Here is a 26,273-nt window from a genome sequence, read left to right on the forward strand (position 1 = left end):
TAAACAGAACACAACTGTGACACTTAGTGGTTAATACAGTGACCGGTAGGAAACTAGCTGTGGGACAGCGATGAGACGTACAAATATGAAGCGGTGACTGTGTGGCAAGTAAAAGTGCAGCAAGTAAAAGTGCTGCATGTTGGGAATAAATAGGTTGAAAAACAGGTTTAACAGGTCAAGGGACTTGTCAAAATAAAACATAACTTTTGCAGTTCCCAAAGAATGAAACCATTCATTCTGCTTTTAGTAGATGAAATACTGAGTTTTATTAAGGATTTATTGATTTGCATATGTCAATGTACATATAAAAATAAACCACACCAAAAACACCTAAACCAGCAGCGCTAGTTTTCTAGCTGACAAATGTTGCACTCAAGGGAACAACAGACCCAGATATGTCACAGGTTTTTGCATAACACAGTCACAGTAGATATTCTCTTCAAACATGCTTATCAGAAACAAAAACTGATTATCACCATCCGCCCATGCATTTTTAGAGCTTTTTTTCAGATAAAAGCATTATTGATTTTTTTTATTTTTAGGTTAAATGTCTGCAATTATTTAAACACATTTAACTTACAGACTCCATTCAAATGTATGATTTATACTATAAAGTTCAAGTTTAAAAAAAATACAACATAGAATGTACAACATTTAAAAACAGCGATGACATCATAATATTTCGGTACATGTACATTTAGTCATGTAGCAGACGCTTTTGTCCAAAGCGACTTACAAATTAGGACTAAATTAAGCGAGTCATCGTGAAGAGGCAAAAAAAACAACGCAAGAAGTGCTCAAAATACGAAGTTCAGGCATTGTTCAGAGTAGCATAAGCCCGATAAGCGAGGGTTTAAGGGAAAAGGTTTTTTTTTTTTTTTTTAGGTTAAGTGCTCACGGAAGAGATGTGTTTTCAGCTGACTTTTGAATGTTGCCAGGGATTCTGCATTCCGGACGAGGGCGGGGAGAGCATTCCATCAGCATGGAACTGTGAATGAGAATGTTCTGGAAAGTGATTTTGTGGCTTTCTGTGATGGAACCACGAGACGTCGCTCGTTGACCGATCGTAGACTTCTGATAGGGATGTAGACTCGAAGAAGTGAGTGAAAGTAGGAGGGAGCTGAGCCTGTGATAGATCTGTAAGTAAGCGTCAATGCCTTGAACTTGATGCAAGCAGCGAGTGGTAGCCAGTGCAGAGAGATGAACAGAGGAGTGACATGGGCCCTCTTGGGCTCGTTGAAGACAAGACGAGCTGCAGCGTTCTGAATCATTTGTAGAGGTTTAGTTGCACATGATGGAAGTCCAGCCAGAAAAGCATTGCTGTAGTCAAGCCTAGAAATGACCAGGGCCTGGATGAGAAGTTGTGTTGCATGCTCAGTTAGGAAAGGCCTGATCTACATAATATGGTACATAATATTTCTTTCTGAATTATATATTTTCTCCTGCAGCCAACAGAAAACAAGACGTGGCGCTGAGAGTCATAACAAAAAATGTATTTACACTGACCCAAAACCAAAAACCTGAGCTTACATTAACATTAACACTATTAAACAGTAGAAAAATCTTTGAAGACCCTCGTTCCATTTGTCCTGAATGTTTGACTCAGCATCGCTGATCATCCAATATTCTGTATCAATATTTTTGATTTCAAGTTTTCATTCAGTATCTCGTTTTCAAAAAATCTGCTGCACTTCTTGAGATAACTGTTACCTTTACATCAGGTCAGGTCTGGAAATTATTGCTAGATGACAGAACCTGTTGTCCAGATTGCTAAGCATCTCTGGATGAAAGTCATTCTCTGGAATAGAGAGTGCATCCAGTTCGGCATTTTCCATAGCTTGTCCTTCATCCATGTAGCAGTGAGGCTCATAAACAACAAACTCCTCATCACGGGTTTGGAGAGCAAGTAGTTTCTATAGAGAAGAAGGGGGGAAGGAAAGCGCAATGAAAATGGTTGACCATCCTGTCAAACATTTGAACATGTTTCTTATGATCTAAAGCAGTGGTTCCCAACTCCAGTCTTCAGGACCCATTGCTCTGCACATTTTGTATGTCTCTCTTATCTGACACACTCAGTTCAGTTCATGGAGTCTCTCTTAACGAGCTGATGATCTGATTCAGGTGTGTTAAAGGGGTCATATAATGCCATTTTTGTACAAGCTAATATGATTCTTTAGGGTCTAAATTAAAAGTTTGTAATATACTTTAATTAAAAATTATCATTAGTATTGTAAGAAAACACTAATTTTACCTGGTCAAAAACAGCTCTGTTTTCAGCACGCCGTTTCAGTGCATGTCTCTTTAAATGATAATGAGCTTTGCTCACCCCGCCCCTCTGTTCTGTGCGTACACCGTTTGAAATAATAATGCAATAACCATAACGCGTTGTTCATTATAAACGTGGGATTATGAATTATATTGAGAACGTCATACATAGAAAACATGCTGTAATGTACCCTGAGTGTAAACCTAAGATGCATTCATCGTGAAGCGTGCAGCAAGGTTTGCAAATTTGTAAAGATTAATACAAATATTAATATAAAGGTTAATAAAACATTACACTCACTTCTTCTGGAGGTTCAGCAGGAACACGTTGCTACCGATCCGTTTTTATTCGTTTGTAAAGCTGTCTGGTGTGAAATGATTCGCGCAAACATGAATGCATGTTGATCGTGGGGAATCCCCGTGAGGGAATCCCCGCGTCAATCCTTTGGGCATATCCCTTCAAAAACAAAACTCAGCCACTGCGTCTTCAACGGTTCGGATTTAGGAACATCAAAATGACTGCTGTGTTCCTTATTACAGAACACCACAATCGCAGACGCCATTCTGCTCATAGACAGTGCTCCAGTGAGGGTATCAACAATGACGTGCGGACTATGATGACAGACAGCTCGCTCACGAGCGAGGGCGGGTCTGTGTTGAAACGCTGCTGTCAATCACCAATCGTGGGAGGGGCGTCGATTTTGTGACGTCACAAAATCGAACGGCTTGATTTCAGAGGGGGTCAAACATATAAGAAGATTTAAAAAAAAACACTGGATGGATTTTTATCATTTTATGATGGTTGTGTGCAGGCACTGCCAACACACATTTCAGTACAATCAACTTGTAAAAGTGCATGTACCATTATATGACCCCTTTAAATAAGGGAGACATACAAAATGTGCAGAGCAGCGTGTCCCGAGGACTGGAGTTGAGAACCACTGATCTAAAGGTTCTAAATGCTTCTAAATGATTAATGATAAAGAATGAGTAGATCATGTCCAATCCTCTGATTAGTAGTTTATGTTGAAAGAAGCATAAAATCACCATGTTGATGATAACAGCAAGGCTGTTGCTCACGTAAGCCGCATTGCCGTAAAAAGCACTTGATCTGATACTCGAACGCTGCTTAAAAAAACACAGATTATGATGTAATTGAGGCTGAGCTGAGCTGATGTTTGCATATGTTATTAAATATTACTGTCACTTCATTCTTACTTTGAAATTGTCTCTGTATGATCTTGTGGAACTCTAGAAAACACACACATAGCAGAAACAGTCCATCACAAAACCAATGAAATGACCAAAACATTGGAAACTTGCTGTGGTTGTAATACTCACCCTATCTATTGAGCGTATGAACATCTGGTTGGGGAAGACTAGCTGTGGAGCCTCCCGTGTTTTATGCATCACCTGGATATTTTGAAGCAAAAAGATAATTAAAAAAAAGTTACATCTCCTGTATATGATAGCAAACAGGATGCAGAATTTCGCTTGAAAGGAGTAGAAATAAAATTGAACTGCTTTTAACTATTTTTTAAATAAAACATTTAATTATTCAGCTTGAATTACTCATGAACAATTACTCATACACATAACATACAGAAACATTTCCAGAAATGTTAGATGATATTATTTATGTTTGAAATGATTTTGAAACAAAGATTATTTCCCAGAATGCTCTTTAACCCCAAAGACAAACATGAAGAGTTTTATTGTTACTCACGGTTCGTGATGTGAGCTCGTGGCTTGAATTTACATTTGTAGACAACTTAAAGCTGGTATTTACGTTAAAAGAATCTGTTTTCTGAATGCCTATACTGGAAGGAACCTTTCTGAAGACAACCTGATGATTTAAATTAAAACAATCATTCAAGGCAACAATGAATGTTTTATATAAATATGAGTTACACTTATCAATACTTTACACTTAACAATAAGGTTTGGTTAATTATTATTTGTTAATGAATTAGGTAGCATTCTGTCACGGAATAGATGATCATGAAACGAGGATACAGATGCAGAGGAAATTTATTGATGACATGCAGACAGGGTAACAAACTCAAAACTCAGAGACTCCAGGAACAAGAATCTCAGACAACGAACCAGCACCAGACTACAAACACAAGGAGGCTAAATAGGGGAACAAACAAAGGAGGGTAACGAGACAGACAGGTGGGACAAATTAACCAATAATCAGATAAGATGGGAGGGGCTAGACAATAGACACGAGCACATGGCCCAAAATAACAAAACACCCATGTGCAGCACAAGACAGGACAGGCATGTGACATTACCCCCTCCCTACGGAGCGGCTACCAGACGCTCCATAAGACCAGGGCAGGGCGGGACGGGAGGGACAGACCAGGGCGGGACAAGGGGAATGGACAGTTCAGAAGGCCAGGGAGGCACACAAAGTTCAGAAGGCCAGGGAGGCACACAAAGTTCAGAAGGCCAGGGAGGCACACAAAGTTCAGAAGGCCAGGGAGGCACACAAAGTTCAGAAGGCCAGGGAGGCACACAAAGTTCAGAAGGCCAGGGAGGCACACAAAGTTCGGGAGTCCAGGACGGAGACGACAGTCCATCGGGAGTCCAGGACGGAGACGACAGTCCATCGGGAGTCCAGGACGGAGACGACAGTCCATCGGGAGTCCAGGGCGGAGACGACAGTCCATCGGGAGTCCAGGGCGGAGACGACAGTCCATCGGGAGTCCAGGACGGAGACGACAGTCCATCGGGAGTCCAGGGCGGAGACGACAGTCCATCGGGAGTCCAGGGCGGAGACGACAGTCCATCGGGCGGCCAGGGAACTGGCACCACCGACTCAGGAACAGGGAGGCACACAAAGTTCAGAAGGCCAGGGAGGCACACAAAGTTCAGAAGGCCAGGGAGGCACACAAAGTTCAGAAGGCCAGGGAGGCACACAAAGTTCGGGAGTCCAGGACGGAGACGACAGTCCATCGGGAGTCCAGGACGGAGACGACAGTCCATCGGGAGTCCAGGACGGAGACGACAGTCCATCGGGAGTCCAGGGCGGAGACGACAGTCCATCGGGAGTCCAGGGCGGAGACGACAGTCCATCGGGAGTCCAGGACGGAGACGACAGTCCATCGGGAGTCCAGGGCGGAGACGACAGTCCATCGGGAGTCCAGGGCGGAGACGACAGTCCATCGGGCGGCCAGGGAACTGGCACCACCGACTCAGGAACAGGGAGGCACACAAAGTTCAGAAGGCCAGGGAGGCACACAAAGTTCAGAAGGCCAGGGAGGCACACAAAGTTCAGAAGGCCAGGGAGGCACACAAAGTTCAGAAGGCCAGGGAGGCACACAAAGTTCGGGAGTCCAGGACGGAGACGACAGTCCATCGGGAGTCCAGGACGGAGACGACAGTCCATCGGGAGTCCAGGACGGAGACGACAGTCCATCGGGAGTCCAGGGCGGAGACGACAGTCCATCGGGAGTCCAGGACGGAGACGACAGTCCATCGGGAGTCCAGGACGGAGACGACAGTCCATCGGGAGTCCAGGGCGGAGACGACAGTCCATCGGGAGTCCAGGGCGGAGACGACAGTCCATCGGGCGGCCAGGGAACTGGCACCACCGACTCAGGAACAGGAACTGGCACCACCGACTCAGGAACAGGAACTGGCACCACCGACTCAGGAACAGGAACTGGCACCACCGACTCAGGAACAGGAACTGGCACCACCGACTCAGGAACAGGAACTGGCACCACCGACTCAGGAACAGGAACTGGCACCACCGACTCAGGAACAGGAACTGGCACCACCGACTCAGGAACAGGAACTGGCACCACCGACTCAGGAACAGGAACTGGCACCACCGACTCAGGAACAGGAACTGGCACCACCGACTCAGGAACAGGAACTGGCACCACCGACTCAGGAACAGGAACTGGCACCACCGACTCAGGAACAGGAACTGGCACCACCGACTCAGGAACAGGAACTGGCACCACCGACTCAGGAACAGGAACTGGCACCACCGACTCAGGAACAGGAACTGGCACCACCGACTCAGGAACAGGAACTGGCACCACCGACTCAGGAACAGGAACTGGCACCACCGACTCAGGAACAGGAACTGGCACCACCGACTCAGGAACAGGAACTGGCACCACCGACTCAGGAACAGGAACTGGCACCACCGACTCAGGAACAGGAACTGGCACCACCGACTCAGGAACAGGAACTGGCACCACCGACTCAGGAACAGGAACTGGCACCACCGACTCAGGAACAGGAACTGGCACCACCGACTCAGGAACAGGAACTGGCACCACCGACTCAGGAACAGGAACTGGCACCACCGACTCAGGAACAGGAACTGGCACCACCGACTCAGGAACAGGAACTGGCACCACCGACTCAGGAACAGGAACTGGCACCACCGACTCAGGAACAGGAACTGGCACCACCGACTCAGGAACAGGAACTGGCACCACCGACTCAGGAACAGGAACTGGCACCACCGACTCAGGAACAGGAACTGGCACCACCGACTCAGGAACAGGAACTGGCACCACCGACTCAGGAACAGGAACTGGCACCACCGACTCAGGAACAGGAACTGGCACCACCGACTCAGGAACAGGAACTGGCACCACCGACTCAGGAACAGGAACTGGCACCACCGACTCAGGAACAGGAACTGGCACCACCGACTCAGGAACAGGAACTGGCACCACCGACTCAGGAACAGGAACTGGCACCACCGACTCAGGAACAGGAACTGGCACCACCGACTCAGGAACAGGAACTGGCACCACCGACTCAGGAACAGGAACTGGCACCACCGACTCAGGAACAGGAACTGGCACCACCGACTCAGGAACAGGAACTGGCACCACCGACTCAGGAACAGGAACTGGCACCACCGACTCAGGAACAGGAACTGGCACCACCGACTCAGGAACAGGAACTGGCACCACCGACTCAGGAACAGGAACTGGCACCACCGACTCAGGAACAGGAACTGGCACCACCGACTCAGGAACAGGAACTGGCACCACCGACTCAGGAACAGGAACTGGCACCACCGACTCAGGAACAGGAACTGGCACCACCGACTCAGGAACAGGAACTGGCACCACCGACTCAGGAACAGGAACTGGCACCACCGACTCAGGAACAGGAACTGGCACCACCGACTCAGGAACAGGAACTGGCACCACCGACTCAGGAACAGGAACTGGCACCACCGACTCAGGAACAGGAACTGGCACCACCGACTCAGGAACAGGAACTGGCACCACCGACTCAGGAACAGGAACTGGCACCACCGACTCAGGAACAGGAACTGGCACCACCGACTCAGGAACAGGAACTGGCACCACCGACTCAGGAACAGGAACTGGCACCACCGACTCAGGAACAGGAACTGGCACCACCGACTCAGGAACAGGAACTGGCACCACCGACTCAGGAACAGGAACTGGCACCACCGACTCAGGAACAGGAACTGGCACCACCGACTCAGGAACAGGAACTGGCACCACCGACTCAGGAACAGGAACTGGCACCACCGACTCAGGAACAGGAACTGGCACCACCGACTCAGGAACAGGAACTGGCACCACCGACTCAGGAACAGGAACTGGCACCACCGACTCAGGAACAGGAACTGGCACCACCGACTCAGGAACAGGAACTGGCACCACCGACTCAGGAACAGGAACTGGCACCACCGACTCAGGAACAGGAACTGGCACCACCGACTCAGGAACAGGAACTGGCACCACCGACTCAGGAACAGGAACTGGCACCACCGACTCAGGAACAGGAACTGGCACCACCGACTCAGGAACAGGAACTGGCACCACCGACTCAGGAACAGGAACTGGCACCACCGACTCAGGAACAGGAACTGGCACCACCGACTCAGGAACAGGAACTGGCACCACCGACTCAGGAACAGGAACTGGCACCACCGACTCAGGAACAGGAACTGGCACCACCGACTCAGGAACAGGAACTGGCACCACCGACTCAGGAACAGGAACTGGCACCACCGACTCAGGAACAGGAACTGGCACCACCGACTCAGGAACAGGAACTGGCACCACCGACTCAGGAACAGGAACTGGCACCACCGACTCAGGAACAGGAACTGGCACCACCGACTCAGGAACAGGAACTGGCACCACCGACTCAGGAACAGGAACTGGCACCACCGACTCAGGAACAGGAACTGGCACCACCGACTCAGGAACAGGAACTGGCACCACCGACTCAGGAACAGGAACTGGCACCACCGACTCAGGAACAGGAACTGGCACCACCGACTCAGGAACAGGAACTGGCACCACCGACTCAGGAACAGGAACTGGCACCACCGACTCAGGAACAGGAACTGGCACCACCGACTCAGGAACAGGAACTGGCACCACCGACTCAGGAACAGGAACTGGCACCACCGACTCAGGAACAGGAACTGGCACCACCGACTCAGGAACAGGAACTGGCACCACCGACTCAGGAACAGGAACTGGCACCACCGACTCAGGAACAGGAACTGGCACCACCGACTCAGGAACAGGAACTGGCACCACCGACTCAGGAACAGGAACTGGCACCACCGACTCAGGAACAGGAACTGGCAGGGTGGTGGGGGTGGTAGGGGGTGGTGATGGCGCAGTGGATAAGACACATGCCTTTGGTGTGAGAGACCCGGGTTCGAATCCACTGTGAGACACCAATGTGTCCCTGAGCAAGACACTTAACCCCTAGTTGCTCCAGAGGCGTGCGACCTCTGACATGTATAGCAATTGTAAATCGCTTTGGATAAAAGCGTCAGCTAAATGAATAAATGTAAATGTAAATGGCACCACCGACTCAGGAACAGGAACTGGCACCACCGACTCAGGAACAGGAACTGGCACCACCGACTCAGGCACTGGAACTGGCACCACCGACTCAGGAACAGGAACTGGCACCACCGACTCAGGAACAGGAACTGGCACCACCGACTCAGGCACTGGAACTGGCACCACCGACTCAGGCACTGGAACTGGCACTGGAACTGGAACTGGCACCACCGACTCAGGCACTGGAACTGGAACCACCGACTGGCACCACCGGAACTGGCACCACCGGAACTGGGACCACCGGAACTGGGACCACCGGACTCGGGACCACCGGAATAGGCATGGAGGAAGTCTTCCTTCTCCTCCTCCGTTTCGGGGCCACCGGAACTGGGACCACCGGAACTGTCACGGAGGGGGTTCTTCCCTCTCCTCCGTTTCGGGATCAGCGGTGAAGGCTCTCCTTTCAGCTGACTGTCGTCAGCCGTGGTCCTCTCCTCCTCCAAAGTCCTTTGAGCGCACCTGGCGAAGTATTCCAATAAGGAAATAGAAGATCCTTTCTCCTCTCCCTGAGGAAAAAATCTCACTCCGCTGTATCCACATAGTAGGCTGGTTCGTTCTGTCACGGAATAGATGATCATGAGACAAGGATACAGATGCAGAGGAAATTTATTGATGACATGCAGACAGGGTAACACACTAAAAATTCAGAGACTCCAGGAACAAGAAATTCAGACAACGAACCAGCACCAAACTACAAACACAAGGAGGCTAAATAGGGGAACAAACAAAGGAGGGTAACGAGACAGACAGGTGGGACAAATTAACCAATAATCAGATAACAAGATGGGAGGGGCTAGACAATAGACACGAGCACATGGCCCAAAATAACAAAACACCCATGTGCAGCACAAGACAGGACAGGCATGTGACACATGCACTATAAACAATAGTTTTTATAGCATTTACAAATCTATAAAGTTAATGTGGTAACATGTTATTTTACAGTGTTTCTTACACATCACGTTACTGTTATTATGTTCTTCAAATAACAAGAACCATGCATCATTTCAATCTTGTCAAAAAATGTCACATCAAGTACATGTACTTTTCAAAAGTTTTGGGTTAATTTTAAAGAAATTACTACTTTTATTCAGCAAGAACATATTAAATTGACAAAAAGTGACAAAGACCTTTACAATGTTACAAAATCTTTCTATTTCAAATAAATATTTACATTTTATTTATTAATGAAAAGAAAACATGTCTCACAATGGATTGATGTTTCTTGAGCATCAAATCAGCATATTAGAATGATTTCTGAAGGATCATGTGACACTGAAGACTGGAGTAATGATGCTGAAAATTCAGCTTTGATCACAGGAAAAAAATACATTGTAAAGTATATAACAATAGCCAAGAAAAAATACCATTAAATGAACAAATGCTGTAAAAGAACTGTTCATTATTTAATGTTATTACATAATGTTGACATATCGAACCTTGTTGTAAAGTGTTGCCTAAAACTGAATAAAATGCACCAATTCAAATATTACTGAAGGGCCGCTACTGTGGGTTGTGTGATGAAATTACCACGCAGTCTGTTCCTGGATTTTCCGTATTCGTTTTGATGAGACGACCAATGTCATCGTCCATTTCAATCTTTTTTTTTGGTGCCTTGCAGGAGATCAGAAGGACCATTAAGCACATTGCTGAAAAAAGAGAGAATTTATGTCTACCTTGGTGCAACCGTGGTTCAATTAACAGTGGAAGACCGCCAGAAATGGTTAGTCATAGTGGAAAGGTTGAGTGTTTATGTACCATAGAGAGAATCTTGCATTGATTCAGTCAGTACTGGAGCTCCAGGGTCCAGACACACAACTTCATTGTCTCCGGAAATGGATATTAGCTTGTGTTGTCTCTCCTGCACACGTCTCAGGACCGCCCAGATCGGTGGAAGAGGAGGATAAGCATATAGCAGGAGATCTGGCCACACGTGAGCTAGGGCTTGTACTTGAACTAGTACTTGATTCTGCTCAACCAAAGGGAACAATGTGTTAATGTCCTGCTAGCAAAGAGGTCCACTGACACCATCCCATATCTCTCCCAAATTGATCAACCACTGGTCTGTGGAGACACCCATCCACTGAGCTCAGGCTGCAGCGAGAATAGGGAATCTGCCACACTCTTGCTCTGACCAGGATTGTGCATTGCTCTAATTGACAGGAGGTGTCTGTCTGCAAGAAGCAACAATGCTGACGCTTGATGAGAAACACTAATGTGGTATTGTCTGTTTTCACTAGTATCTGCCTCCTGCAAATGCCTGTCTGAAAAGATGAAGGGTAAGAAATACCACCCATAACTCAAACAGATTGATACATACCCTCAGCCATGAACTAAACCTCCCCTGTATGCCACAATTCTGCCACAGTTCTCCCCATCCTGTCAGAAAAGCATCCGTGCTTTCCACTTTTCTGCATGTGGGAGGCAGCCCGATCTACACACCATGCCAGAGAAACAGCAACTGTGAACGGCTGACAATCACCTGGCTATAAACCAGCATTGAAATGGCTGCAGGTGTAACCACAGTAGATGAAAGACTGCTGAGGCAGCAGTTCAGTCACGGGAATTCGATGTAGGGTTTCTGGAAACTTGGAACCTTGCTACCACCTTTTGTTCACTGTGTGAGTTGCCCTCATTGATATTGAATCCAGGTGCATACCCAGAAAACACATTGACTGATGAAGAACAAACAGCTCTGTCTTATTAAGATTCGTCTTCAGCCCTGAGGCTACAACATGTTTTAGTAGGTGCAGTGTGTTGTTGTTGGCTGCTTGTCGATGTGTAGAATCAACAGGCTGTCCCACTGCATTGCTAACTTCCAATGCCACCTGAATACATTGTGTGATCACACATGGGGAGAGAGAAAGTCCAAAGGGAAGGACACAGTATTGGTATGTTCTGTCCTGGAATGTCTGAATGTAATCTGGATGTGCAAATATGCATTATTTAGGTTACGACGGTAAACCGGCACTCTGTGCAGCTCATCCTCCGCGCCTCGGGCTCTCGTGCCACCAGCTCGGCTAAAGGCCGAGTCCCCGACTACACCTCGGGCCTCCAGGCCCAAACCACCACCTCGTCCAGTCAGCCTGTAGCCCTCACCTCGACCCACCACTCCTTCATCGCCTCCGTGGTCCGTCTGCCCGGAAGCTCCGCTGGGCTTGCTCGACATTCCAGGTCGGCCTTCAACCTGCACCTCTTTGGCACCCCTGGACTCCTCCCTTCCTCTGACCTCCCCGTCGGCCTCCCTCACCACCTTTTCACCCCGGTCATCCGTGCCCATGTCACCGCCTCAGTCCCGCAGGTCAGCGGCTCAGTTCCCGTCTTCCGGTTCTACAGTGTCGCCTTGGACCGTCAGCTGCTTGGTTCCACCGGTTCCTCCACCTCTCACCATGGTTCCGCCTCCGCCGATCGGCTCCAGGGTTCTGTCCGCCCCCTATATGTACTCTATCCTCTCACAGTCTGAGCCACCTTGGTGCCCGTGGCCGACGCCCCCAGGGCCCCGTCCATCCCCAGCTCCACACCCTCCGTCGAAACCTCCGCCCCTTTTCTATTTTTATCAGGATTGTTCAACTTCATGCAGCTCTGCACAGACCGATCGGCGGCTGACTTGAAGCAGTGCATGCTGGTTAGATGTTTTGTCCGACTTGATACAGCGCAGATCCCACGTGACTGTGACATATACCATCAAAGTACCGCGAGAGCGAATCGAGAGTAGCCCGAGAACTCAGCCAGTGCAGCTTCTCAAGAGCGGCTGCACTGGGCTGCAGGAGGGCTGATGACGACACAGCTGTTCCACGATTGGCCGGATTCACCGCATGACAATGATCATGTAGTTGCAATGTTATATTGTGTTGTGTTTATCAAAATAAAACTGATTAAAAAACGTTGACTCCACTTCATTGATAGTAGCTATAGGCTATAGCTATACTTAGTTGAACTAAGTATTACATAATTACATTAAGTATTGAATGAAAATGTCTCTGAAACATCTGTGTATTTGGCAAATATTGCATTTATTTCACTTCAGCAGTGGTAAAGTACGCAAACACCACGTGAGCGGTCACTACGGGAACCAGAAAGTGTCCGACTTCACCTGTCCGTTTGCAGCTGCTCCCCGCCTGTACGCGGCAACTTTCGCCGATCGGTTACATCCAGCCGCAGCCGATGTCGAACACACCAATCAACTTCTGTCATCATCACGGCACGAGGATGCGCCTTTCCGAGGGGGGTCGTGATGTCACAATTATGTTCTATCATGTCTGCACCTGTTCTTGTTAGTCCCTGATTAGTTAACCTTCATTCACCTGTGAAGTTAGTTCCCTCGTTTACCCTGTGTTTATATTCTCCCCGTTCAGTTTAGTCCCTTGTCGGTTATTGTTCGTGTCTATGTTATAAACGCTGTTGCGTCCTGTTCACCTGCCTGTGTACATTAAAGCCTTGTCATATTTTGCAATCAAGCTTTGTCTGTCTGCTTCGTCAGCCAAAGCGTGACAGGTATGTCATTGATTAGAGTCACGTATGACTGGATCAACATGAGATTATCATAAGTGTACGCTAGTGCACAAACTTTTCCACTATGATTCACCATCTTTGGCGGTCTGGAACAATAAAATAAAAATGTAATTCTCAAAAACATGTCATTCAAAAACCGGTTTCAATAGGTTCCCACAGAATTTTTTGTTGTTGTTTTACCACACCTTTAATGGTTGGATTGACTTGTAAAGAAGGATGGGTTTTTAGTATTATGAAACTGTTTGCATAATCCTTCATCATCTATTAGGACTGTTAATACCATCAAAACATTGTAAATCACTGCATTACCTATGAAGATCAGAACTGTAAGAACAACGATCCAGGCTGCAGCAGGTCCCATTTGAGCCATCCGAGTCATCCTGACATGGCAGTTGTGAGCGATAGAGCAGTCACACACTGTGACCGACAGGTTTTGGATGGAGGACAATCCCTGCTGGTCTGATATTTTGATCTGGAGGAGGTGATGACCTGAATACACACTGTGTTCTTTTACAAGACTCACCGTTGTGCCTTCAAGAGAAAAAGATGTGTTAGTATTACTGCTAAAAGATACAGAAACACAACCTCAAAGAGGTGGTGGAAGAGTGCTGTCTTTCTAAGAGATCTCTGGCATTATTTGCCTAGAGTAACATAACATAACACTGTTCATAACTTATTTTTCTTCTGTGATGTGTTTTCCAGATTGAAACAGGACATTAAGTGAGGAATTGTGTAGGGTGGACTGGGATGAGTGAAGTAGAAGGTGACATTACCATGGGTTGGTTCAACTCTCCATTTGTCCTTAACATCTCCTAAAAGCTCATAGTTGAAAGGTGAACTGTATGGAGGAAGGTCCAGGTCTACAGCTGTGATAATGGCCTCTGTTGGGTCTGTATCCAGACACATGTTGACTGTGTTCACTTCCAGCATTGGTACGTTATCATTTTGATCATTCAGGTGAATAAATAGAGTTCCAGTGCCTGTCAGCGGTGGGACACCTGCCAATCGGAGACATGGGGTAAACAGAAATTAATTTGGAGTACAAAACATGATAATGCAATCCATGATCATTCATGAGTTTAGCTTTCTTCATTATGATAAGAGGACAGTTTTATTACCCTAACATTTCTGACACTGACTTTATGCCATTATCGTAAGTCTGGTTACACAAGACTAACTGGCTAGCTATTTATTTATTTTTTTATGCATTTTCCGCTAGACATATGTTAATGTTGGGCCCTGTATGATTAATTACTTAATTCAATTTAATTTGTAAATAATTTTGTAAATAAAATAACTTCTTTGTCCAGGTATACTTCAGAATATGAGAATATCTAAAATAGTTAGAAGTACACTACTCTTCAAAAGTTTGTGGTCAGTCAGATTTCTCTTAAGTATGTTATGTTCACCAAGGCTACGTTTATTCGATCAGAAATACAGTAAAAGCAGTAGCATTGTGCAATAATATTCCAATTTATCCCTGTGATGCAAAGCTGTAATTGCAGCATCATTACTCCAGTCTTCAGTGTCACATGATCCTTCAGAAATCATTCTAATATGAAACATTTCTGATTATTATCGATGTTGAAAACCGTTGTGCTGCCAAATATTTTTGTGGAAACAATGATAACCTTTTCAGGATTATTTGATGAAAAGTTCAAAAGAACAACATTTATTTGAAATAGAAATCTTTTGTAACAAAAATGTATTTACTGTCACTTTGGATCAATTGAATGCATCTTTGCTGAATAAAAGTATTAATTTCTTTAAAAACCATCATCTTACCATCATCCACAGCATATAGGGTTGCTCTATAGGTGCTGTTTATCCCAAACAGCGACTCTCTGTCCAGAATTTTATTCGTGGATACTCGTCCAGTCTTTGCATCAACAGTTATCCATCCATCAATATCTTCACCTTTAACAAATCTGAGAACCAAACAAACACCAGATGAATTCACCTGTGTTTATATGTGATCCTGTACCTCCAATAAACTACAGTGGCATTAGTTTTACACATATTATAAGCATCTCATACTTAAATGTGTTTATATGGCTTCCATCCATGTCTTTAGCAGTGAAGGTTGTGAGACTTGTTCCTGCTGCTATGTTCTCCATTATGTGAACATGTTTAACAGGGGGTATAAATACTGGAGGGTCGTTGACATCTTCAACATAAATGGTCACTGGAATGGTATTATAGAGGTTTTCAACACTCATGCCAGAGTTTTGGGGTATAACGTCGACCTCCCACTTGGCATTCTCTACTTGCTTTTTGACCTTACATGAAAAGTAAGGAAGTTCGTTCTGCACACTGATGGATAGATTTTGGTATGTTTGCTCCTCGTAGTCCATTTGCTAGGTGTTTGGAATGAGCCGAAAAATAAAGAGAGATCAGAGAAGTGTCAACATGAATGTATGCATACATATTTTCATATCTTTTTTTTAATGTCAAAATAGCTCCAATCCCAGCAGAGGCAACAATATAACGACAAGGTATTTCAGTGCAAACTGGTTCTGGCACAATCAAAACATTTTCTCTGTTTGTTTGAGCATCATAACCAGCCTAAACCAGCAACACTGACTCAACCTTTGGGCACGCTGACTTACACAATACAAACGTCAACCATATGCCTACCTTAACAACTGTTAAAATCCCATCGTTTGTATCAGGGTCTGTTTCAATTTTGAACTGCTCTTTTTTATCTCCATGGATAGTGTATTTGGCTTTCCAGGCTTCTGAACCACGGGTGTCTTTGTCTGTTACTTGCAGTCGCAGAACTTCAACCCCAGTTTCACGCTCCTTGACCTTCCCAGATCCCTGAAACACAAGTCAAATATTTGGTTGGGTTTTATAGAACAATATGCCTACCATTAAAAAGCATCAAAACTTGGAAACTTCCAGTCCAATATGAAACCTACTGTTTTGCCAGAGAACTCTGGAAGATTGTTGTTTTTGTCCAAAATATTGATTATCACTGTACTTGTACTTGATAATTGTATCTTTTCCCCTTTGTCCTTTGCTTCAACCAGGATTGTATATTTCTGAGCTTTCTGGAAAATATTAATTTAGTAGAAGATTTCTTGTGTAGGAATGGTGAAATATTTATAAAGCACAAAAAGCAATGCATATTTCATCTGAAAGGAATAACAGGTAAAGGTACAAAAGTAGCTTATTATTACCAATGAAAGAAATTAGTTTCTTACCTCATAGTTCAAACACCCATTAAAATAAATTGCCCCGAATTGCTGCTGTTGCTGATTTGCATCTTTTTGCTGCTGAATATAAAATTTAACATTATCTGGTGTTGGTGTGACAGACTTGATTGTTAAATCAAATGTTCCATTGTTTGTTCTTGAATCATCTTCATCAGATGCCAGTACTGTCATTACTGTTTTACCTAGAAAAAAAAGTGCTAGATGAATGTAAAGTAATTTCTTCACCCTCAAAGAATTTATTCAATATTTAATATTTCACCCAGTCCTTATTTATTCACCCTTATGTTGTTTCAAACCTGTATGCTGTTTTTACTGCTGTATTACAGAATCCAATCCTATCTGTTTAATAACCATGGTCATTGCACTTAGGAAATAGATCTTTACACTTTATAATAAGTATCTTTAACAATAGCTGGGCGTGAGAAACCGACAAAAATAAGTTGTTTAGGCTATTCATTAAAATCTTGCTCTCATATCTTGTAATAACTTTAATAAGTTATAATGCCTCAAATTAATTTGAACTTTGATTGTATATACAAAAAAAAATGTGTCGTGTGTAACAATTCTAATAATTTATAAATGTTTGCTTTTGTGTTGTGAGAAAATATTATACAGTGGTCTGCAACGACATTAAAAAAAAAATTGTCAAATGCCTTATGAATGAACTAATCATTTAATTTTACAATTTTATAAATAAATTAGTGAAGGGCAAACTAAACTGGGTTACCTTGAGAATGTGACTCATCCACAGTCACTTCATAGACCGACTCATGAAATTTTGGAGCGTGATCATTTACGTCCAATATTTGGATATGAACCCCGAGCCTTGTATCCACTTCATTGGTTGATTTGTCTTTTGCTTCAAATGTCAACTGAAATTGAGGCCAGCGCATGTCAATATACAAGCCTTTTTTGAAGTGTATTTACATGAATTTCAATGCTATTATGCAATGATTGATTTGTTTATTAGGGAGTACTTACTCTGAGAACTTTAATTCCTTGTTTATTTTCAAAGTCCACCTTTCCATGTACTAAAACATAACCTTCTTTATCAATACTGAGAATATCCGTTGGCTCTAATTCCACACCCTGACCTTTTAGCTGGTATCTGACTAAATAAGAGCTTTCAAGTTCAATCTGAAACACAAACAACATGCACACTTAAGTGTTCACATAATCATGCTAGTCCAGTACTTGTACACATATGTAATGTGAAAAACGCTATAAAAATGAAATGGAATTGAATGACAAAAAAAATAACTCTTTCTAACTCCGCTCACCTTGCCTAGTTTATATGGAAATGGTCCAGGGTTTTCTTCCTCAATAGTGAAAGATTCAATGATCCATGCGCGCTTCTGTCTTCCCCTGTCAGCCCACGCACACACGGTCCAGGTAAACTGAGTTAAAAAGAAGTCGTCATAAATAATGTTATGAAATTTGTTATAAAGGTCAATAAGTGAATCTCACGAATTCCGGCCATAACATGTCCTAATTTACCTATATTTTCATTACCTTCAGTGCTGGGTAGATTACTTACAAACTGTAGTCCATCACTAAATGCAAATTACATGAAATTTGTTTTTTAGTTAGTAACATAATCTATCACATTACATGCAATATAATCTGATTACTCTTAGATTACTTTGGACCTAACTCGTTTATCACATTGATTTGAGTAAAATCCTTTATCATGCTGATAAAAAAAAAAATACAAAGAGAAAGAAAAATTATTACATTTTCTGTTTTCAACAACATTAAGTGGATGAAACATTACATTATTGCAGGGTTTTCCAAACTATTTGTGAAGAAAATGCAGGGGGTTCGTAAACTGATGAAAAGTTAATAACAAATTAAATTTAAACAAATGAAAAGAAATAAAAACATTTTTAAAATTAAAACGATCAAAATAAAGCAATAACTAAAAAAAAGTATATTTTATTTTTATTTATTTATATATATATATTTTCGGTCTCTCAAAAGTCCATTTAATTATACTCGCCTGACTAGTGGCCGGTCTGTGTTTATTCTGTAAAACTGGAAGACTTTCTAAACATATATATAGGCTTTTTTGGATAGGAAAAATTAACCCTCTGGGGTCTGAGCTGTTTTCTGGGCCCTGGAGGTGTTCTGACATGCTCTGACATTTGTGGTTATTTCTGTTACTTGTGACATTTTCATGGCTAAAGTCTGATTACACTGTATTCAGCACAAACTCTGCTACAATAATATATCAGCAGCATGTATGTAAAAGTTTGTAGTTTTGAGATAATGACATTTATGCGTGGTTTGTGAAAATACAAAAATAAATTCTCACTGAAATAAGGTCATGAAACCCATACTGATTATTTCTTCACAAGACTTTTGAAAATTGTATCACGTAGCCTAGAATATTTGCTCTAAAACTATGTGAGAATCACCCTGACTGCTCATTCAGAGAAGACAATATATTGATTTAAAAATTTTACGACGTGTTTTGTGTTAGAAAGCAATATGCGAAGGGGCGGATCACCTCATTAATATGAAAGCTTTCCACACCTGAGAAAGACAAAGAACCTCCCTAATGGCCCTATTAGGAGCTTATCAGGGCCCATCATTCTGACCAACCTTGCACAAAGAATGAGGAGATTTAAAAAAGAATGGCTTTTAAAATTGTTTGGATTTATTTACAACACAACATAATCCAAAGATGCACAACAAAAAAGCACTTATTGAAGAAAGAGACCTTTGTGCCATTCCTAAAAACATTGTACATACCTTTCATTTTCTAAGGTGTTTGATTTTCACTTTACCATGTTCATGTACAGAGACATGTACTGTGAATGTTGAAGTCAGCAGGACTCAGTGGCATCTGGGCCCTGAAAAAAAAAAAAAAAAAAGTGCACATACTGATATCAAGAGAAAGGCCTGCACGATTTTGGGAATACATTTTAGATTTTTCTTGTTAAAATTGCTTTTTAAAATTCACAGAATACACACACACACTCACACAAATGTTTCCAACAATATATAATGAACACCAGGTTTGTTGTGCCTTGTAGGTATAGGCTATGCGCAGTGCTGCATAAAATAATAACAATATAGCAGCCTATATATATTTTCAAAAAGATTTCAGTAACAACTAAGCTAGAGAAAAATATATTGATTATCATGTTACTTCTAATGTTTCCATTCGTTATGATGATATGAAATGAGATAATAGTAAAAACATGAAGCCGTTTGGAGCGTTTTGCTTTTCCAAAATATGATACATTCAAACGCGATCGCGATCAAAAATATGATACATTAAAACGCGATCGCGATCAAGAATATGATACATTAAAACGCGATCGCGATCAAATATAAAACATTATGGTTAGGCCTACCATATACATATCTACGTTTGAGCAGATATCCACAAACACAGTAACAGTAAACACGGGTCTAAATATTATAATATTCACCATCTAGCAACAGTTCAACTGCAATGTGAAATTTATGCAACAATAGCAAACTAATATGTAAGAATTTCTTACCTTATCTTTCTTGTCTTCAAATATCGTTCTTCTTCTTCTGATGTAAATCCAATGTAAGCTCAGTGCCTGAGACGTGCCGTCTTTCAAACTCGACGAAAAGTGAAGAGAAGTGTTTTGTTGTTGAGGTAATGAGGGCGATCGCGTTCCATGTGGAGATTTGCATGTGAATATCTTTTGCGCGAGTGGGCGTGGCCGAATTAAAAATAATTAGGAAGCGTTTGAGAAGCTGGACATCTTGTTGGTTTTATACAAATTACTTAAACAGAGAATATTTGTTTTCGTTTTGAATCCGATCATTTAAAAGTACACACTTAAATGTTTATAAAGGTGTATGGCTCATAAATGTGTGACAAATATTCGCTGAGTTTTGTTTCAGTTTATAGACGTGCTCAAGAAAAAAAAGTTCACCGCGACGGAGAGGCAGAACGCACACACTGTTTATTTTCTTTATTTTACAAAAGCACAATGTTTTGATTTGATTGGAAGTGGACACATACAAAAGTAGAAATACCACAGATTCTTTTTTTATATTTCTTTTTTCTGTATGACCATAAATGACGGAGAAATTTAAGTTTATAGTGCTACAATGTGGAGAAAATCCAGCAAAACGCGCCGGCGCGTTTGTCGACCTCAGAGGGTTAAAAGATAAAAAGAATAATTAAGAATAATGCATTTTTAATAATTTACTGCCATTTTGTGAATATTAAGTAATCATGTAATCAATAAAAAAGTAACTAGTATTTTAAAATGCCATATAATCTAATCCTCTACAAGGATTTCAATTTTGGAATCTGATCAGGTTTTTTTTTTTTATTCAGTAAGGTGTACATTTTCAAAACTCTTAGTACAAAAATCCAAACTGATAACACTTGTAACATCTAGTCATTCTTTCATAACCTGATCCAATGCTTTCATTACGGTTATGTGGACTGAAAAGTCTATAACTGTAGTTTCAAACACAAGATTATTTAATATGTAATGAGAACATTTGGCTTAATCACCAAAAGACAACAGTATGATCTTCTTTCAGTTTAGTACTTTTAACAATCAGTTCATTCAACAGCAAACAATTCAAGATGCATGTTTCCATTCACCCTTGTTGATGCATGTTTCCATTCACCCTTGTTGCTGAAATAATTACAGTAATACAGGCTACAGTTGCCACATTAGAAAATTACACCTCATAACTTATAGTGTAAGTAAAAAGTTCTAAAAAGTTTGATAGTAATGGCTTTATGAAAGGCAGCTACTGTGAATGAAACATTTAGATGAAACAGATATTTTGTGTTGTGAAAAGGATACGTGCGGGCTCGGCAAAAGTGCTTGTGCTCACGAGAACCCTTCTGAGACCTAAAATGACAAATGGGACACTACGGTCTCGCGGACTTAAAGGACACGCGCACGTGGCAGCCATTAAGTCCACAAGACCGAAAGTGCATATGAAGTGTGCCATTTGGGACAGGGCCTTAGTTTGTCTTTCTTCAGTTATCGGTTTCCTTTATTAATTATAAAATAAAACAAACTCTGGTAATCCACATTGTAATTTCAACCTTTTGGGAATCTTTTTCATCTTCACCAGACTAGACATTATTGTTATTTTACATGTAGGAGATTCTCATTTTAGTAGTAAGTCAGTGTGATTCTTAAAAGAGGGGTGATTTCTAGCAGCTAAAAATGTGGGTTATTGCCCAAAAATGGCTTAGTTTGAAAAGGTTTAAAGGCCTCAAGAAACAAACCTTGAACTACCACATTCTTCTCCTTGAAAAGAGCCAATAACCCAAGGTTGCTTGAGGAGGATTGTTCCTGTGACTTAAGGTCGTAATGTCGTGTGAAAGTCAAAGAAACTAATTCAAATGTTTTTGTGGAGTAGAAACACTGTAATAAATTGGTGAGGATTTACTTTGCAACAATATTCACTCATAATCATACATTGTTCGCTCGTTGCCCAGAGGAGAAATGGCCCCCGATTGAGCCTGAGTTCTCCCAAGGTTTTTTTCTCCATTCTGTCACCTGATGAAGTTTTGGTTCCTTGCCACTGTTGCCTTGACTTTTGGCTTGCTTAGTTGGGGACATTTAATATTCAACGATATTACTGATCTGCCTTACTTAGGGTGGCCAATGACGCAATTTTCTTCTAGAAACAAACTTTGTTTTATTATTTTCATGTTATCAATGTGAAGCTGCTTTGATACAATCTGTATTGTAAAAAGCGCTATATAAATAAAGGTGACGACTCCAAAATTGCTAGTAAATTTCACAAATAATTACCAAGAAATGGCAAGTAACATTGAATTAAATGTGAATTTAAGTTAAGAATACTGAAATAGTATGTTCTTGTAAAACGTTCTCCAATAATCTGTTTTATTTACAACTTAGATTTTTTGTAAACTGTAGATGGTTTTAAATTTGTAATGCAGTCCCCAAATCGCTTTGACTAATTTAAATAAACATTTTGCTGAGAAGATTTTGACAAGCTTATTAAAATCATTTAATTTATTGCCATAGTCAGGGTAATTAAAATATAATTTGCACCAAAGGAGAACTTGTGAAGAGTAAATGATGTTGCATAAAGGATTCTTTAGTATGTCCAGTTGAAAGTCCCTTCATATAGTTTGGCAGGGATGTTATTTATAATAACATTTATTAATATCACTTTTTTTTGGCCAGCATTTACATTAATAAATTAAACTTTCTGTGATGTTTCCCTTTCTAACATTGCTTGAGGACATATACGCTTGCACTGCTTGACATTCCCTTAATGACATGTCAAACCTTCAAAATTAAGCTCGCCACTGGATTATATAGAATTCTATATTTAACAGATACAGCCAATGCACATTTGACTGAATTCACATATTATTGGTTTTACTAATAAGTATATTTGAGAGTACCTCAAGGCATGAACTTACAATTCAAACCACTTAAAGTGCAAGCTCATGTTCATGTGTCATGATCTCAAAGACGTTCAGGAATGAAAGACACTTTTCATCCACATCCAATAGTGGTAACATGTGTCCAAGTCAACAGAACTAATTAAATAAGCATGCTCTACCTACAGTTTTTACTATAAGACACATGACAAATAATCACATCAGCTAATCATTCGATGGAAATCAAACATTATTCAGCTCATTGTACATAAACCTGGATTTCACCTGACTTTATACAGTGTGCTAGACTTAGTTTCTGCAACATAAACACATGGCTATATCTGTAACACATCACACAGACCTTGAACTCACCAGCACTAGGAGCAAACTGACAGGAAGGGTCTTCATGCTGAAGCAGATCGTCAAGCAATCCAGTGTGAATGAGTCGGAGTTTCCTTCTTTCTCATAGAGCAATAGTGTTCACCGCTGCACATATAGCTGATGGGAGAGGGGAGGGGATATTCAAATCAGGGAGGGCAGGGACTGGCTCAGTGCCATTTTACTATCATTGATATACTATTATAGTTTTAGTTCATAATTTGAATTATTTGTGTGTGTGTTTTATATGTCTATAGTTTTATTGAGTTTTAGTTTATTTAGTTTTAGTTATTTTTGTAGGCTATTTTAACTTAAACTAAACCAAAATGAGAAATATTACTTTGGCAACTATAGCTGAAATTAAATATGTTTAAAACATTCAGCAAATATTTTATACTTTATACAATAATCAACATTTGAATTGAAAGTGACATGTGATGGCCAAGTATGGTAACCCTTATTTGGAATTTGACCTCTGCATTTAACCCATCCAAGTTAGTGCACACACATTGGGAGCAAAGTAGTGAGTAGGGAGTAGTGAACACACACCCGTTCAGCGGGCAGTCATTGAGGGTTACCTCAGTCATTTCCTGCCGGTACTGGAATCAAACCAGCAACCTTTGAATCACCAGTCCAACTCTGTAACCATTAGACCATGACTGCCCCCTGAAACACACACCATCTAAACAGAAAAGACTGAGAACTAAGGAACTAACTACTGTCCCTTAGTCAGAAAAGTATGAATAATGACTTAATTAAAAGCAAATTCGACCAAATAAAGAGATCAATTATTTGTCATACTGATTATCCAATACGGAGCCCCGCACTTGATATGTGGAAGAAAAAACAACAACACACATCGGTTACGGATCAGAAACTCCAAACAATAATGGTAGAGATGAGAAACAGGTTTATTGTAGGGCTGTCAAATGATTAATCGCATCCAAAATAAAAGTTTGTGTTTACATAATATATGTGTGTGTATGGAGTATAATTATTTTCTATATATAAATATACACACATGCATATATATTTAAGAAAAATGTGTTATTTATATATAAAATATATATATATATATATATATATATATATATATATATATATATATATATATATATATATATATATATATATATATATATATATATATATATATATATGCAAATATTTCTTAAATATATACATGCATGTGTATTTATATATAGAAAATAATTATACACCGTACACACACATATATTATGTAAAAACAAACTTTTATTTTGGATGCGATTAATCGCGATTAATCGTTTGACAGCCCTAGTTTATTGACAATATGAAGCAAATATAGCAGTAGCGGGAACCTTTAAAGGTAAATGTCTATGAGTAATGACGAACGGAGATACTGACAGTCTTTTCTGTTTAGATGGTTGAGGAGGTCATGGATGATGGAGCGGAGGATGGTGGAAGCACACGCCGGTGAGACTAGGAGACTTTGCCAAAGATGCATGGAAGGTAGGACAAGACAATAAGATGAGTCCTTACTCATATATGAGACCAGACAAAGTGCCAGAGTGAGGTGTGTGTTTATAAGTGTAGGTGGTGATGAGCAGATGGCATGCAGGTGCTGGTGATTAATACTCAGCTGATAGTGATCGTTGTGATTGAATGGTGATGGAGCCTGACCGATCCCTGACAACGTCATAGCCATAAATAGGCTTTATGCCCAGCTCCACTACTTCCTGAACTTCAGCCAGCTCCTTTGTTTCCTGTCTTCCATTATTGGACAAACTGATTAATCCAGGTGTGCCTGACCTCAGTAACAATAATCAGACACACCTGGATTAATCAGTTTGTCCAATAATGGCAGACAGGAAACAAAGGAGCTGGCTGAAGTTCAGGAAGTAGTGGAGCTGGGCATAAAGCCTATTAAGAATTCCAAGTTGATTTAAATAAATTTCAAGTTGAATCATTGCCATATTGTACTAATTCATTCCCTCATTTTAATTTTGCTTAAATTTAAAAAACAACAACAACAACAACAATAATGGACACAGTTTAATTAAATTAAAATTAGAAGAAAAATTAGTACAATGTGGCTGATTACAAATTCATAGTTCATGCTTCGTAATCCAACATCAATCTAGCAACAATTACTAAAGCAAAGCAACAATTACAAATGCCTATATTAATGTTTTACCCCTTAGTGTGGAGGTCTTAATTTCTTAATTTCACAATAAACAAAAGCTAAATTAGCTATAATATGAAAGTAGACTTTTCACTGAAGTGAAAATTTACGGAAGCCCTGAAACGCAAGGTAAGAAAAAAAAGAAAAAGAAAACTTCTCTCGTTATTTCGAGATATTAAGTTGTTATATCGACAGAATTTCTCATTATTTTGACATAAGTCGTTATTTCAACATAATATCTCGTTATTTCGAAATAAATATCTCGTTATTTCAAGATATTAAGTCATTATATCGACATAATATCTTGCTATTTCGAAATAATAAGTCGTTATTTCGACATATCTCGTTATTTTGACATAATATTAGTTATTTTGACATATTTCGTTATTTTGACATAATAACTCGTTATTTCGACATAAGTCGTTATTTCGACATAAATATCTTATTTCGTCAAAATATCTCGTTATTTC

General features: G+C 41.6%; 1 protein-coding gene across 1 annotated transcript; it reads right to left on the reverse strand.

Annotated features, from left to right (window-relative positions):
* Positions 1 to 245: 245 nt before the first annotated feature.
* Positions 246 to 23,722, reverse strand: LOC307145681 (cadherin-like protein 26). Its single transcript, XM_079849073.1, has 17 exons — positions 23,634 to 23,722; positions 18,160 to 18,276; positions 17,861 to 18,016; positions 17,607 to 17,751; positions 16,868 to 17,061; positions 16,583 to 16,714; positions 16,299 to 16,481; positions 15,699 to 16,018; positions 15,447 to 15,589; positions 14,435 to 14,659; positions 13,971 to 14,192; positions 10,680 to 10,798; positions 3,992 to 4,096; positions 3,607 to 3,678; positions 3,484 to 3,516; positions 3,313 to 3,390; positions 246 to 1,913 (listed from the first exon to the last, which is right to left on the reverse strand). Exons 1-17 carry the CDS (start codon positions 23,667 to 23,669, stop codon positions 1,713 to 1,715), a joined length of 2,481 nt encoding a protein of 826 aa, XP_079705199.1. The 5' UTR covers positions 23,670 to 23,722; the 3' UTR covers positions 246 to 1,712.
* Between the last annotated feature and the right edge of the window lie 2,551 nt (positions 23,723 to 26,273).

The sequence above is a fragment of the Squalius cephalus genome, assembly GCF_949319135.1.
Source record: "Squalius cephalus genome assembly, chromosome: 18".
Classification (NCBI taxonomy): Eukaryota; Metazoa; Chordata; class Actinopteri; order Cypriniformes; family Leuciscidae; genus Squalius; species Squalius cephalus.